The following is a 15,401-nucleotide window of genomic DNA, read 5'->3' on the forward strand; positions in this document are numbered from 1 at the left end:
TTAGTTTCTTGGCAAAGTAGCCGGCTTTGTGTTTGATAACAGTCAATTTCACTATCCTTCTTTCTTCAAAATTCAATACTAGTTATATATAAAAATATTATATTTTTAATATAAAGTAAAGTATATCACTCGTGCTCAAAATTGCATAAAGTAAATTAAACGATTCGAGTAACCCTTAAAATTCTCAACTTGCTTTGAGCTTTGCTAAATTTTCTAAATTCTTTAAATCATTAGACAAATTTAAAAAGTTGTGATTTATTTAAGGAAGTGTGTGTTTTAGAAAAGCCAGAGCGGGCTATCTGCTAAGCCCACTGAGGGGAATCGAACCGTTTATTTTAGGGTTGTAAATACATTGACTTATCGCTGTACTAGCAAGTGGGCATTTAAACAAGAAATAAATTGCCTCTGGCTTATATATACATGTATAATTACATGATTAAAACAACTAAGTTCTGTTGAAATATTTGTTTATTTACTTTGTTATTAAGCGTAAATCTACACAAATGTCTGTCTTTTCTATGCCTATCGCTGGTATCGAATATTGAGTTTTTTGTTAATATTTAATAACATACTGGAGTGTGTGTTTGTGTGTTTTTCTTATAGGAAAGCTACATCGGGCTATCTGCTCAGCCTACCAAGGGAATTGAGCCCCTGATTTTAGCGTTGTAAATCCGGAGACATACCGCTGTACTAGCGGGGGGCAATATACTGGAAAAAAGATTATATAATATGTAGCACATTATATGCTGGTACTCAAAATCTAACATCATGAATTAGAAATTAAAACTTTGCCAATTATATTTCCTATAGTAATTAAACTGATAAAAAAGAAAATTTCGTGGTCTTTGAAGTCTGATTTTTTAAGTAAGAATTTTTAATGAAAATTCGAAATTGAGATGATTTATATTTTAATTTTCTTATTTATTCGCTGTTCGACTTCGATTTGTCTATTTCCCATGTGTATTTCTTTTACTTAAATAAATATAATGAAAAGGGCGAAAGTATTGAGTTCGTTATTTTTGCAAAAGGTAGCAGGACTGTTGAATAAAATGGCAGGTTTCAGGAGTTTACAAAGTTTGTTTAATTGCGTTATTCCAAAGATTAAGGTAGGTCGAGGTTAATGATTTAATAACATTAAATAAATGAAAATACGTTTAGAATTAAATTTTATAAGTCAAAGGTAATGCTTTATTGTCGTATGTGGCAATGCGTAGGTGGCTAGCGTGTACGGTATAGATTATAACTGTAACTGGACGAATACCAGTGGTAGTTTCACTAACGCTCTATTCTTTGTTTTTCAATTTAGTGAAAAGCTACACGAGGGTTATCTCCACTATTCGTCTTTAATTTAGTAGCCTAAGACTACCCACCGCCAACTCTTGGGCTGCTCTTTTGCCAATGAATAGTGGGATTGGCCGTACATTATAACTTCCACACGGCTAAAAGGGCGAGCATGTATAGTGTGACAGCGATTCGAACCCACGACTTTCAGATTACTTGTCGAGTGCCTTAACATTCTGGCAGTGTCAGGCCACTAATTCTGTAACATGGATACTTTGGCAAATATTCCTCTCCAAAAATGACTGGAATAGTATTTCACTGGTGTATTTGTATACTTTAAATTTTTATTCCCAAAACGTTTTCATGCATATGGTGTTTTTTGCAAATTAATCAGACTCCTATCTATCATTTACTATCATTAATATTAAGAATATTTTGGAAAATCCCTACTGCAGTGACCTGGCATGACCTATCGGTTAAGGTGTTCGACTTGCAATGTGAGGGCCATGGGTTCAAATCCCCATCACACAATTATCGTTGGTAAAATAGTATCCCAATAATTGGTGGTGGGCAGTGATGAGTAGTTTCTTCCCTCCAGTCTTACACTGCTAAAATAGGGACAGCTGGTGCAGGTAGCCCTCACTTAGCTTTGTACAAAATTCTAAAAGAAACAAATAAACCTTACCTTAGTATCAGCCTAGTACTTTAGGAGTAATACAATTACAGTATTAGTACTGTTGAGGTCGGCATGAGGTCACAGTTGTGATTTTTGTCTAGTAATGTGATTGCCATCTTGACAAAGGGGCAAACAATAGCAGTCAGTACAGTTGTGTGTGTGTTTACACAACTTATATAACATTGTAGGTCTACTGTGTTACTTCTGAAGTTTCTGTGCAAATTCTTCAATTATTTCATATACTGTTGTTTGATAGTCGGTTGTGTGTTTTATATTTCAGTCATTGACAATAATATGTACATAGTATGTATGTTCAGTTATTATATTGTTGCATTGTTTAACTAGAAATTTATGAATTTTTCTCATTATTTTAATTGAATATTATTGCATTTAGTATTGCATGGAATGTTTTAGACTTCTATCAAAATGTAAATGTGCAGTGAAAGATAATTCTTTAGGTCTATGCTGTGCAAATATGAGTTTGGTGATAAAGAGTGTACATTAGTGATTTTGAAAGTGAAATTATAATATACTTTACTGTAATAATAAAATAGCAAAGAATAATTCATCTTAATTGTGTTCTAAAGTAATTGGACCAGACTGCATGTTCTTTGATGAAAAAGAGACAATGACTTAGACCACTGGATACAAATGTGATAACCAACAGTTTAACAAACATTTGTATATATATGTTTTACTTTTCTGACTATATATTATCACTGTGTTGCTGTTTATTGTTGAAATTTATTGCCAGCAAGTTACTTACACACTATAAAGAATCCAGCTGACAGAACTTGATTGGATCAATATGGCTATGAGCCTCCAATTACATAGTGACAACAGAAGTCATTGTGTGCAACTATTTTAAGCCAAAAAATGCTAATGGTTCATCAGAAGAATGTATACTATGTAGAAAACATTAAATACTATAAACAGCTGTGCTATTGTTATGTAAGATTGATTTAGATAGGGAGTTTGGTTAAATCTCCCTGTTTATGTGCATGGAGGTTTGTTGGTTCAGTGGGAGAAAAGAGTTTTTTTTATGTTGTTGTTTTTGTGCAAACTATTAGTTTGAATCTGTTCTACAATGATATATTTTTGAAAAAAATTGTATAATGTATGAAGATACTAACTGTATCAAACAGAATACTTTTTAAATATTTCAAATGCTCTTTGGCTCCAAATATTATAGTAATAAAACCCATTAAATGTTTTAAGTTCAGGGCATCAGTGTAATATTATTCCAGGCATTTTTGAATATGACAGTTACTGAGGTATCTATGTAAGTTGAGTGGTGAGACTAAGACTTGTATGAGTAAAACCCAATAACTTGTGTAAAAGATTATTAAGACTGTTTTAAGTCTTCACATTCTTACTCTTAACTCACTTTAGGAAGAATGTTTGCAATTTGATCACTTACAACTGTCCCTGCTTACTAAGTGTTAGAAAACTAGACTCTCTAGAGCAGAAGCATCTTTTTTTTTTTTTTCAAAGTCTTAAATTTATGTCTCTTCATAAGTTTGAGAACTTACATTATCTCATTAAATGACATTTCTGTTTCAAAAGTAATTATAGTAGCTTTCCTTTATACTCATACATGCCTATATTTTTTTTAAGGAGACTAAAACTGTTCACAACATTCTAAGTTAGGTCTAACTTAATGTGTAAAAAGAGTTAAGTACTTCCTTTGACTTGTACTCAATGTGTTTATAAATAAGTCCTGAAAGCAAAGTCATCACTAGGTGCTGGTACACAGGATCTGTGCCCAAATTATCAATTGATGTCTTGAAAAATCAGAATAGAAAACCATGATCAATATCTTACTGAAATGCTAAAAATGTCCATTACCTATGGGTTAAAGCCTTAAATATTTTAAGTACCTAGTGATGCCTGTACCTGAAAGTGTATCAGATTTACTACTGGTAACAGAGCACTTCCTCAGTGGTTTGTGTGATATGTCTGATACTGCAGGTGTGCTAGAGTATGCCTTTTTATGATATTGCTGATTGTTAAGATGATGCAGACACATAGTGTGTGGAAGCATACTCTGCATAAGACAGAACCAATAAAACTTCCTTTGGTTCCATGTGTTATAGTTTACAGACTGTTACATATAATTACTGAATTAGGTACTATGTCATGAAGTTGCCATCTCCCTGTATTGAGATGGAAAGAACTAGTATTAGTACAAAATGTGAAAAAAAAATAAAAGACTTGAAAGTGTTCCAGTTCCATTTACCAAATTTACAAAGATACGACAGATACATTATGAAAATTCAAATTATTTCTCTATGACTAATAATTTCTACACTCAATGGGATTTTGCAAAAACAATATGCAGTACTCATTTGTCAAAGGTCTGTAAGCAATCATGTAATTAGAAGTCATCTATGGGTTTTTTTCTAGCATCTACAGTCTTATTCAATTGTTTAAAATGCAGAACCTGATTTAGTTCACTGTGATAATGGGTAGTTTGTTTATGAATATGTGATGGAAAAGTAGAAAGAGTTATTCCAGCCCCTGTAACAGGTGTTTGTAATTACTTTTCTTATATGCAAATATTGGGTTGAATACTTTGGAATACACTGGAGCAGAGTACCTAACAACAGGAATATATTTCTACAGTTTGAAGTAAGAGTATGAATAGAAGTATTTTAAAATTCTTAAAGAAAGAATACTGGTACTTTTTAATTGCTGTGTTTAGTTGTGTTGTTTGCAACTCTCTTTGTTCACCTGAAGATGACCTAAGAAGGTTGAAATGTTGTTCTCTGCCTTATTTTAATAAAAGTTTTAATATCCATACCAGCCATCTTGAGATACATTTTTACTTCATGTGGGTTTTTTCATCATCATGAATCTCAGTGTTTGTTTCTTCTATGTCATTTTTAATTGTTTTCTTGATCTGTTATTTGTGGTCTATTTTTGGGTGTTCCAGACTCTTTGCCAGTGTTGTAGCATTTCTCTTTTGTCAAATTTAGTGAAATATGGATTGTATGTGATGTAATAATTCTGTTTTTGGAGATGTGTGATGGACAGTCTTTATGGAAAATTCTTTAGATCATTTATTAATATTTTTTAATTCTTTATGTAATGTCAATATCCATGAAAGATGGACAGTATATAGGTCCATTTGAAATAATTTTTGTTATTACAGGTAGAAATGCTGTGGTAAACCATAATTATAATCTTATTATAAAAAGTATCTTTTATTTTATGGCAAGTAGAAACCTAAACAAATTGTGTCTGTTGAATCTATGTTCGTTTTAAAAAGACCTTGCACATATGTGATAGGATAAAATGCAGTGTAAAAACATAAGAAATAAGGTACTGAAATCAAGTAAATGAGCAGATTTACAAGTCTGTAAATGTGCAGTTATGTTTGTGTTATATAACTTGATAAACTACTGGCACTGTGTCAATTTAACAAATATCAGTAACAATAAAAGGGGCGAGTTGATTATAAATGGCTTAAAAACTTTTGTAGTTGATTCTCATGTTACTTGACAGAGATATTTTAGCACAAAGCACTTTGTTCAATTGCAAAACTTGTAATAAAATGTCTTGGTTCAACCTGCAAATTAATTCAGTTATTTTGATAATTGATACAAGAATTCTAGTTGTAAACATTTAAAAATAGTCTGAATAATTTTCACAAATTGCAAACTGTAATGTGAATTTTCTTATCTTTTGCTAGATGTTTAAATAATATATAATTAGATAGACTATAAATTATTAAGTCTTTAAAGAAATATTTTGCTTTTGTTTAATTCTATTGCAAAGATATTTTAAATAATTAATGCTTGAAACTCTTTGTTTATGGTGATACTTTCTAATTGTAGAATTGAAGAAAGTGGAGACAATTCAATATTGCATAACTATTTCATTTATTTCTTCTGTGGTTGTTTTTGTAAAAGCTGTAGCTGATGATACATACATTTATGGACAAAACTGTGCTGGTAATAAATGAAATATTTGTAAAATGTATTATTGTTTCCATCAGTTTATTTATGAAATTTTAATTTTCATCATGTATTTGTTCATTGAATGAAATTTATTATTTTTTTTACATACATAGGGCCATAGTTATCAGAACATTACAAGATCTTTGAGTACAGGCTCTATCCTAAAGTATCCTGTTGTGGTAAGTATTAGTTGTCTATTTCTTAATTATTATTGTTTTTTTATCATTTATTAGACTTGTAAATTTAATGAATGTTAAAATACTTGGTTAACAATTGAAATGTTTTCAACAGAAATAAAAGATTGTACAAAATGATATTTGCTAGACCTTTTCAGTGATTGAAACTGTTGAAAGAACTATTAATAATGATTATGAGATGACCAAATGGAAAGGTACATCTTCAGTTACTATCAAAGCTGCATATGGTTATTGTAGTTTAATATATAGATATTAATATTATTAATATTAATGTAACCATAAATAGTATTAATGAAAATTTTTTCTTTGCTCTTTTCATGACTTGTACATGTATTTCATCTAATTTAAAATTATCAGCAAGTGGTAAGTATACACTATGGCAAAGATACATTAAACAATATTTTTTGTGTGTGTATGTGCATGTTTAATTTTCTATTCCTCCAAGATTTTTCTAATTATTTATTGGAGCATGTAGTAGTTCTCTAGTGTGCATGTGTAGTGCACAAAATAATAGTAATAATAGTTTGCTTCAACAGGAGAAAGTGGCTCAACTTTTTAATATTTTAGGTTTTTATATGTGTGACAAATATTTATAAATGTTGTAGATGCCTTTTATATATATAGTAGTTTCATTTTGCTATAGTAATATTCAATTTTGACAAAAAAAAATTGAGCTCTCTGAAAAGTTTCAGAGTGCATTTTCATGTTGTAATTCATAAAACCAAAACAGTTTTAAATAATCTTAATTACATTAAATTGACCAGTTTCAGTTTTAATTTCCAAGAAACAAGCACTTTTTCTTAATAACTTAAGTTTGTTTCTGAAATAATAATGCAAAAAAGTAAAAGATGTTTAAATTCTTTTTTGCTAAATAATAGGTATTTTTTTAGATTTTTCTTGTTATTAAAAAATGTTGCATCAGTGTTTCAGGTAGTCCTGTTTAGAATATTTTAACATATGAATTATCAAATGATTTTATTTACATCTAGAACAACATGTAAAAATAATAATAAATGAATTTTTAGTAATTCCCTTGCATGTAAATTCTTCATTTTTCTAATGCTTAACATGTAAAATATTCTAAGTTTTCTTTGTGTGTGCAATCTAATATTTATGATGTTCCAAGTGGTTAAGGCCTGACAGATAATAAAATATATTCAAGAGAAATCTGCATAAACATCAGTCTCTTAGCACTGAAATTATAATAGGGATTTCTAGTTTATCTCTCAAGTCCTTTGTGAACAGTTTCTCTATGAACTGAAATTGTTCTCTTAGTCAACAAACCATGTGCTAGCTTTGTCATAGAATATTTTATATCTAAATTAAAATATATATAAGTGGAGCAATTAGTCATTTTGGTCAGATATAAGATTTGGTGTATCTCATAGGATTTGGGTTCTTGGATCAGATAATAGATATGGTTGTATGTAATCAAAATGTTCCACAGGTCTGAGCTACAATTTCATTATGATATAGTATTATCTCTTTTGTGACAGGTCACAGGTCAAAGGCCATGTCATCATGTTTGAGTTTAAAGGTTTTAGTAAGAAGAGATAATTGTTTGCTTTACTTCTTGATTTATTGTTCTATATTTTAAGAAAAATAAGTTTAATAATTTATTTGGTAATAGTAATAATCTATATACATATATAATGTATAATAATTAAAATTTGAATGTATATTATAAATTACTAGTTCATTAGAACATAAACAAGATAGGGAGGATTAAACGTCAGTTTTATATTATTGAATACCTAACATGAGTGTGCCACCACATCAGTGCAAGTTATGTAATGTTAGATTGGCATAACTGGAAGGCCAGCATAATAAAAAATAGTAAATTTAGTAAAATAATTACATTTTAATGAAGTTAAATAGTAAAATAAGTAAAACCATAAGAAAGGACTGCATTAAAACAACAAATCCAAACCTCTGATGATTAACTATATCACAATATATTATTATTTCAGGCTATTATACTTAACTTCATAAAGATTGAACAATGTAACAGAAAGTGCAACATATTCAGTGACAATTCGCATACTTTGAATATATTTTAGTGAAAATAATTACATTTTAATAAAGTTAAATAGTAAAATAAATAAAATCAAAAAGAAGGACTGTGTTAAAAACAGCAAATCCAAACCTCTGACTAATTACTTTCCATTAACATGTGATCTGATAGACTTCATCAGACAATGTGATATTCAGTCAATTCCAATAGGTGATTGGATATTTGTTCTGTCCCAAGATCCAACTCTAGGTTTGTGTACTCTCTTTATTGCACTACTGTATCAAATAATGGTTTTAAGTAGCATCAGCTTGAAAGTGTTAAAGAGAAGTGCAAAAACATTTCCATAGCATGCTATAGTGATTTGTGAATAAGAACTTCTGAGTGAAAGTAAAGAATGTATCAGTCAAATGTATGTGTTATATACAATGGAAATAAGGACTTTCAACAAGTATCAAGGTTCTTCATGCTGGCTAGGATATGACAAATGTTGCAATGTTTGATATGCTACTGATATTAGTAAATTACTTGACAACAATTCTTATTGTTTGAACTGGATAAAGTTAATGAAATGAACTTTTTTCATCAATTTCATTTTTATTATAACATATAATTTTTTTAACACCTTATATTACTAATTATTTTTTTGAAGTGACATATTCATTAGTCAGAAGAGCTGGAGAACAAGCAAGTTAGTCTTTTTAATGTTTTATGTGAAATAATTCCCTAATCATTAGCATATGTATTACATTCATCTGTTATGGATCTGGCACAGCATGGTCAGGTGGATATGGCACTTGACTCTTAATCTTAAAGTCATGGGTTTGAATCCCTGTCTCACCAAAAATGCTTACCCTTTCAGCTGTGGGGTCATTATAATGTGAAGATCAATCCTACAATTCATTGGTAAAAGAGTAGTCCAAGAGTTGGTGGTGGGTGGTGATGACTACTTACCTTCTCTCTAGTCTTACACTGCAAAATTAGGGACGGCTAGCACAGATAGGCCTCGTGTTGCTTTGCATGAAATTCAAACCAAACCGTAAGTTACGGATCTTGTGTTCTTCAAAACAAAATTGATTCAGTTGTGCTTTAATTAAGTTTAGTTTTATTATCACCAGTAAACTAAAAGGACAAAAAAAAACTATTTGCATATTTTTCATGTATTGCATTCCTTAATTCATAAACATTGGTGGAAGAAAAACATGTTAATGTGATCACTATTAAAATCAAATACCATAAAATTGTCCAAAACACGAAGTGTTTCTGTTTCTGTTAATTTTTTATCTTGGTTTTTAACATTTTTCAGGAAAATGAAGATATTAGTTTTTTTATATTTACTTTAATTACTGGAGTAAATGGTTATTAAAAAGATAGTTCAGTAATTAGAGTTATATATTTTTAATGTGAAAAAAAATTTCATGTATAATTGTGTTAATCATTAACTTTTAAGATAAAGTAAACAGTATGGATAAATATTACAGTAAATTGCAACAATACATGTAGACTGAAATAAAAACAGTCAAGAGTATTGAAACTTTACTAATGTATGTCACTAAAAGAACTGGCTACAAACTGTGGAACTTGAATAGATAAAATATGAAACAAAACCCACTGCAGGATAACATTAATCGAACACTTGTATCTTTTTGTTTTATGTGGTAAAAAATATTTTATTTCTTAGCATTTATGCAGACCTTCCATGGTAATATATTCTTTTCTGCATCATATTATAACCATGTGTTGAATTGTACACTTTATGCCTTGATTTGTTTTTCAGAGTAAGTTTCAATGACAGCTTTTGTTGGCTCAATTTGAGTTACTTCAATGCCTTGTAATAAAAGCTAATTAAAAGCCATTTGTGTAAATCTGTGAGATTGTTTCATGTAAACCAACTATTCTTGCTTGATAAAGCTAGAAAGGGAACATTTTTGTTCAAGTGAAAACATTGCTATGAGCATTCATATAATTAACCAGTCCAAACAAATTCTGTGTTTTGGGTGTTGTATAATCTATGTTTCACATGGATTAACAGTGTCAGAAAAGATATCATAGAACTTATCTGGAACTTAAGCAAGATTTATGACTAGTTTCCAGCTTGGTGCTGAATTGAATTGGTAGAAATGAGTCATCACATGCATTTAATGTACATTGATGATGACCATAGCATGATTATCAATGTTTGAAAATACACTATTGTAACATAAAGTTTTTAAAGAAATATCAAAATTATGAATTTCTTGTTGTATGTAATTTCAATCACTATCAACATGTTTTGTGAAAAATTTGACTGCATAACATGCAGATGAAGTTTATTAGTATAACTGTAAAACGGGCTACAAATTACAAATTAAGCAATTACCATTTGCATTATGTGCATGGAGTGAGGTGTGTATGAACTAACAAGCACAGTGTTTTTATTCAAATTAGTTAGTTTTTCAACATGTTTTATTTACTTACCAGCAAGAACCAGTTTCTCATCCTGAAGGACGCTTGAAATGTACCCTAATACCAGGAGATGGTGTCGGTCCAGAATTATGTACTTCAGTGAAAGAAGTGTTTGAAGCTCTTAATGTTCCTGTAGACTTTGATGAATTATTTCTCAGGTAAATTTCGGTACTGAAAAGTATAAGTTCTGTTGTATTCTTTATCTCCAATATAACGGTTCTTTATTTTTGTACAAGTAAGCTACTGATTCATTAATGAGTAATACTATATTTTATACTTTGTTATGGGTGGTGTTGAAAAAGGAAAAAAAACGTGTTTTTTTTTTTTTAGAAACATTTTTTGGTTGAAGGGCTTTTGGGGTCTTTTAACTTGATCCCTACTAGCTGCTTACTTTCTGTGTGGCCAATGCAAATCTTGCTGTATTTCATTCTAACAATAAAACTAGTTGATGAAATTGTTTGAAATTTTGTAAGAACATTCATAAATCCAAATAGTTTTAGAAACATAAAGCCTGTTATTTTTGATAAATTTAGTTTGCCTGGCATGGCCAGATGGTTAGGGCACTTAACTCACCATCTTGGGGTTGTGGGTTTGAATCCTCATCATACTAAACGTGCTTGTCCATTCAGCCATGGGGGTTTTATAATGTGACAGTCAATTTCATTAGTCATTGGTAAAAAGAGTAGCTCAAAAGTTGATGGTTGGTACTGATGATTAGCTGCCTTCCTTGTAGTCTTTCCCTGCTAAATTTCGGACTGCTACCACAGATAGTCCTTGTGTAGTTTTGTGAGAAATTCAAACTGAAAACTAACAAATTTGTTTTTTTTCATTATGGTCTTCTTTATCTTTGAAAATGACATCAGGAAATGGTATTTATAAGATATGGTTATGATATTTATATTGTTCCAGGTTTGAACTTCTTACTTTTTGTTTCAGTGCATTATTTTAAAATCTAAAATATTCTTAATACTCATAAAATGTAAATTTTTTCAATTTTAATTTTTTACAATCACATACTTTCCTGACAGTTGAAGTAACATACAAGACTGAAAATAATATTTCTAAGTAAACCTAAACACTAAATGATTTTTTTAAAATTTTTGAATTGGATTTCATATTTATATATGTTCATAAAAACATTTTAATTTTGTTTCATAAATGTAGTTTTATTTCAAATTTATGTTTTTTTGCAGCCATACTTTCTGTTTATTGTGCCGATAAAACCATGAGCCTGAACTTCATAAATTTATTGTAATCTATCGCACCTGTTGGGGGTCACTTTTGTTCAGTCCAGTGCAGGTGCATTTGAGCATTATTATAATTATGATAGTAAGGAAGTTTTTTTGGTACTTGGATATCATTTCTTTAAACTTTCATACAAGTTTATTTCAACACAAGTTCTTGTATGTTGTTTCATTATATAGATAGAACTTTTAATTGCTATTACTGGTGGATTTATTTAATAGCTTACCATACAACTTGTTTGAATAACACCACCTGACCCTAGTTATTTGATACTTACTGTTACAAGAGACTACCAAAGGATATAGACACCACAAATTACAAAGCAAATCACTTTACAGTACTTAAAGAGTTCTGGTCACATATTTGTCATTATAGACAAAATTTATATTGGAATTTGAAATTTGAGCTTTTCAGTGTACTGACATCCCAACTGTAAGAATAGCACAGCTTTCCCTCTATTATTGAGACAAATGTGTTTAGTCTATTTCACAACCAACATATAGGTTTTATTGTTCTCACTTGTACACTAAGTTTTAAATCTTTGCACAATATCACAATGAGTTTTTTATATATTAATTAGACTGTTTTAATTATAAAGCAGCAACAACAGAAGTGTGGGTCTTACTACAAAGTGAAGATAGTAAGAAGGAAAAGAAAAACAAACTTCTTATGTGATACTACTAGCATGTACAAATCAGTTATTTTAGATACTGAATCATGTTTTTATTATGAACCAAATATAAAATAATGCTGAATTATTGTATAAAAGTTAAATGAAGAATAATGTAAAAATCAGTCTTTTTCAGTTCAAAGTGCTAAACCTAATTCATACAAAGATCATACATTTACTACTTGATAGATCATCAACCTAACATTTGTGGAACAACTTCCTTCCTGAACATATTTTTTTTTGTAATTAATTTTTGAATATAAGTAAAGAAGTGATATATCATGACTTCTGCTGCTATATGAAAGTAATAAGTCACATACATCTAATGCACTTTTTTCCACAAGCAAATTTTTAAGGCTTATAAAAAAGAACTGTTGACCACTACTAAATACAACTTCTACATAAATGGGCAGTTACTATAATAAGCACCATCCACATTCATATTTTAAAATCCAAGAACAATGTTTCATCACTTGCTTTGCTTATTATCATGTGATTTGTGAAATGAGAAATACAGTGATTGGAATAACATGGTACTGAAATAAATGCCATAAACTAGGACTGGCTAAAAGTTTTACAACTGCTGTTTTATAGAAAAAGGTTTAGATACCAACCACAGATGGCACAACCATCAGAGAAGTGTAAGGAAAAATGTTCTCTTGGAGGGTGCTTGTTTATTTTCTCAAATATATGTTAGAATTGTTTTTGTATTAAATTTTTCTTCAAACTTTATTAAATAATACAATTTAGTACACATAATTGAATGTTATGCTACTATTTACAAAAAAATCTGAAATCCGATAAAAGACGAGTTCTCTAATTTTATTCACTTCACAAATTCAGTTTTTCCCTCATAAGACAACATTTCTCAATGAAAAATCTTTGTTATTTCTGCCAATAAATCTCTGTATGTGTTCAGTTGACTTGACAAATCTTATAACCACCAGAAAAAATTAGAAATAAATTTTGTTTATCATTTTAGAATAACTACAGATTATAACATGAAAACAAAAATATTTAGAATGAGTAGCTTAAATTTGATATATATTTATTATAATGACCTTTCAACTATGCCTGGATAACAATACAGAAGTTTCAATGATGAAGCACACATGCTTTCATGTTACTTTATCTAATAATATAAAACTGACCTATCTTGACTGCATTTTAGTGGACTAGTATTTGGTAAAATTAGTAACATTTGAATTACTATACATTATATATGTATATAGGTAATTACTATTTACAAACAAGTTCTGAAACCTGTTTGTTTTAAAACATACAACAGTAAATAAACAACTGAAACAAACAATTATCTTTCACAGTTACGAACCTTTGTATTTGGTTGTTGCTTTTTGTAACTTGTTTTGCTTTAAGAAATTTTACAAGTGGAGGATGTGAAGTGAAGTAATACTGTTTTCGTATTTTATATACATGATTAGCCAAATAATAATATATTATCACATTGATATTGTATAAATCCATTATAATTTATCATGTTCAGTAAATATGTTGTATTTGGGTTTAAAAAATATGAAATTTCACACATACTAAAACTCAACTTACCAGCATGTAGGTTTGTCCCAAAAGAACGAGAAGATGCCATTATATTTGAAAATGGCTGAGAAAGCCACTAGGGGAATAAATTTGAGCTTTTGATTGGTTATTCACATCTTATATATGGAAATAAGTGTGTATATATGATTATTTCAAAAAATGGAAAGAGTTGAGCTCTGGGTCACTGTGTTTGATTTAGTACACGAGTGATATCTTAGCAAATAGACAAGACAGGGGGTCTTCATTTTATACTCTAGCTTTTCAGTATCAGTAATTTAAGTTCCTAATTCATACAAAACTATAGACTTTGTATTTTGACATCACTGACATCTAATTTGAACTAGTGCTGCATTCACCATACCACACAACACACAAAAATCAATGTTTAGGTGTGTTTTTTTAATATATACTTTTAAAGTAAGAAATTAAATAATGTATAATACTAAAATTTTAATTATAGTCTACAGTTTGATACCATATTTAATGACATAAATTCATAAAATAACATTTTAATAAAATTTTGAGTGCAAGTCAAACATGTTTACATGGAAAGGGATTAAAGACCTGTCTGGGAAGGGATTAAAGACTTTATTTTATTCATCTTAAACTTTTATAAATTGTAGTTAACATTGGTGAAATGAAAAGTGAAGTAAAAGATATGCTGTAATTGTTTTAGTGCAAAACTACTTAAGCATTAAGTGCTTAATAACAGTGTTAGGTATGAATTTGAATTCACTAAAAATTAGCTTCATTTATAATGTTTTTAGTAGATTTGACAACATCTTTGTAGAATAAGTTAGAGGTAAGTTAGATTTATGGTAACACAAGCACATATGATTAAAACTTGCAGATATTATGCTAGTGAATTTATACACAAGAAGCATACCCAAATGTGTACAGGGTTGGTCCAATGGACTTATCCTGTGTTAGAGAAGGAATGTTGACTATAATTCCAAATGTACTACATGTATCTACACAAAACATGGGAAACTTTCAATCAGATGTACAAGTATTTTATACACACAAAAAAGTTATGAGTTACAAAAGTTTTTGTATTTAAGATATGTCTATGAGTTTACAACGTCAGTCTGATTCATACTCTGGCAAGTTAAAGTGCAAAGTGATGTTCTTGTGAAGAATGAAAATACTTAGATAGTTTGCTTATTGTATTTGCTTAATCTCTTACAACAGTTTTTCTCAAACTGTCTTTGCTGAATCCATGTATATTTTCCAGTCCTTGAGGTGCACATATCACCTTTGTTATGAAGTACGCCAAGAAACAGAAAGTATTTTTTCATCTTTTTAGTGATAATGAGGGATTGTAATGACCAAAGCCTAGATGTGGAAGTCATCTGGC

General features: G+C 29.6%; 1 protein-coding gene across 1 annotated transcript in view; it reads left to right on the forward strand.

The window, feature by feature from the left end:
* Nucleotides 1-954: 954 nt before the first annotated feature.
* Nucleotides 955-15,401, forward strand: part of Idh3b (isocitrate dehydrogenase [NAD] subunit beta, mitochondrial) — a 34,925-nt gene continuing 20,478 nt past the window's right edge. Inside the window, exons 1-3 of the mRNA XM_076461025.1 lie at nt 955-1,106; nt 6,033-6,098; nt 10,588-10,730. Coding sequence (XP_076317140.1) covers nt 987-1,106; nt 6,033-6,098; nt 10,588-10,730 — 329 coding nt within the window. The 5' untranslated portion in view covers nt 955-986. The remainder of the gene's footprint in view (nt 1,107-6,032; nt 6,099-10,587; nt 10,731-15,401) is intronic.

Source organism: Tachypleus tridentatus, chromosome 10, assembly GCF_004210375.1.
Source record: "Tachypleus tridentatus isolate NWPU-2018 chromosome 10, ASM421037v1, whole genome shotgun sequence".
Taxonomy (NCBI): domain Eukaryota; kingdom Metazoa; phylum Arthropoda; class Merostomata; order Xiphosura; family Limulidae; genus Tachypleus; species Tachypleus tridentatus.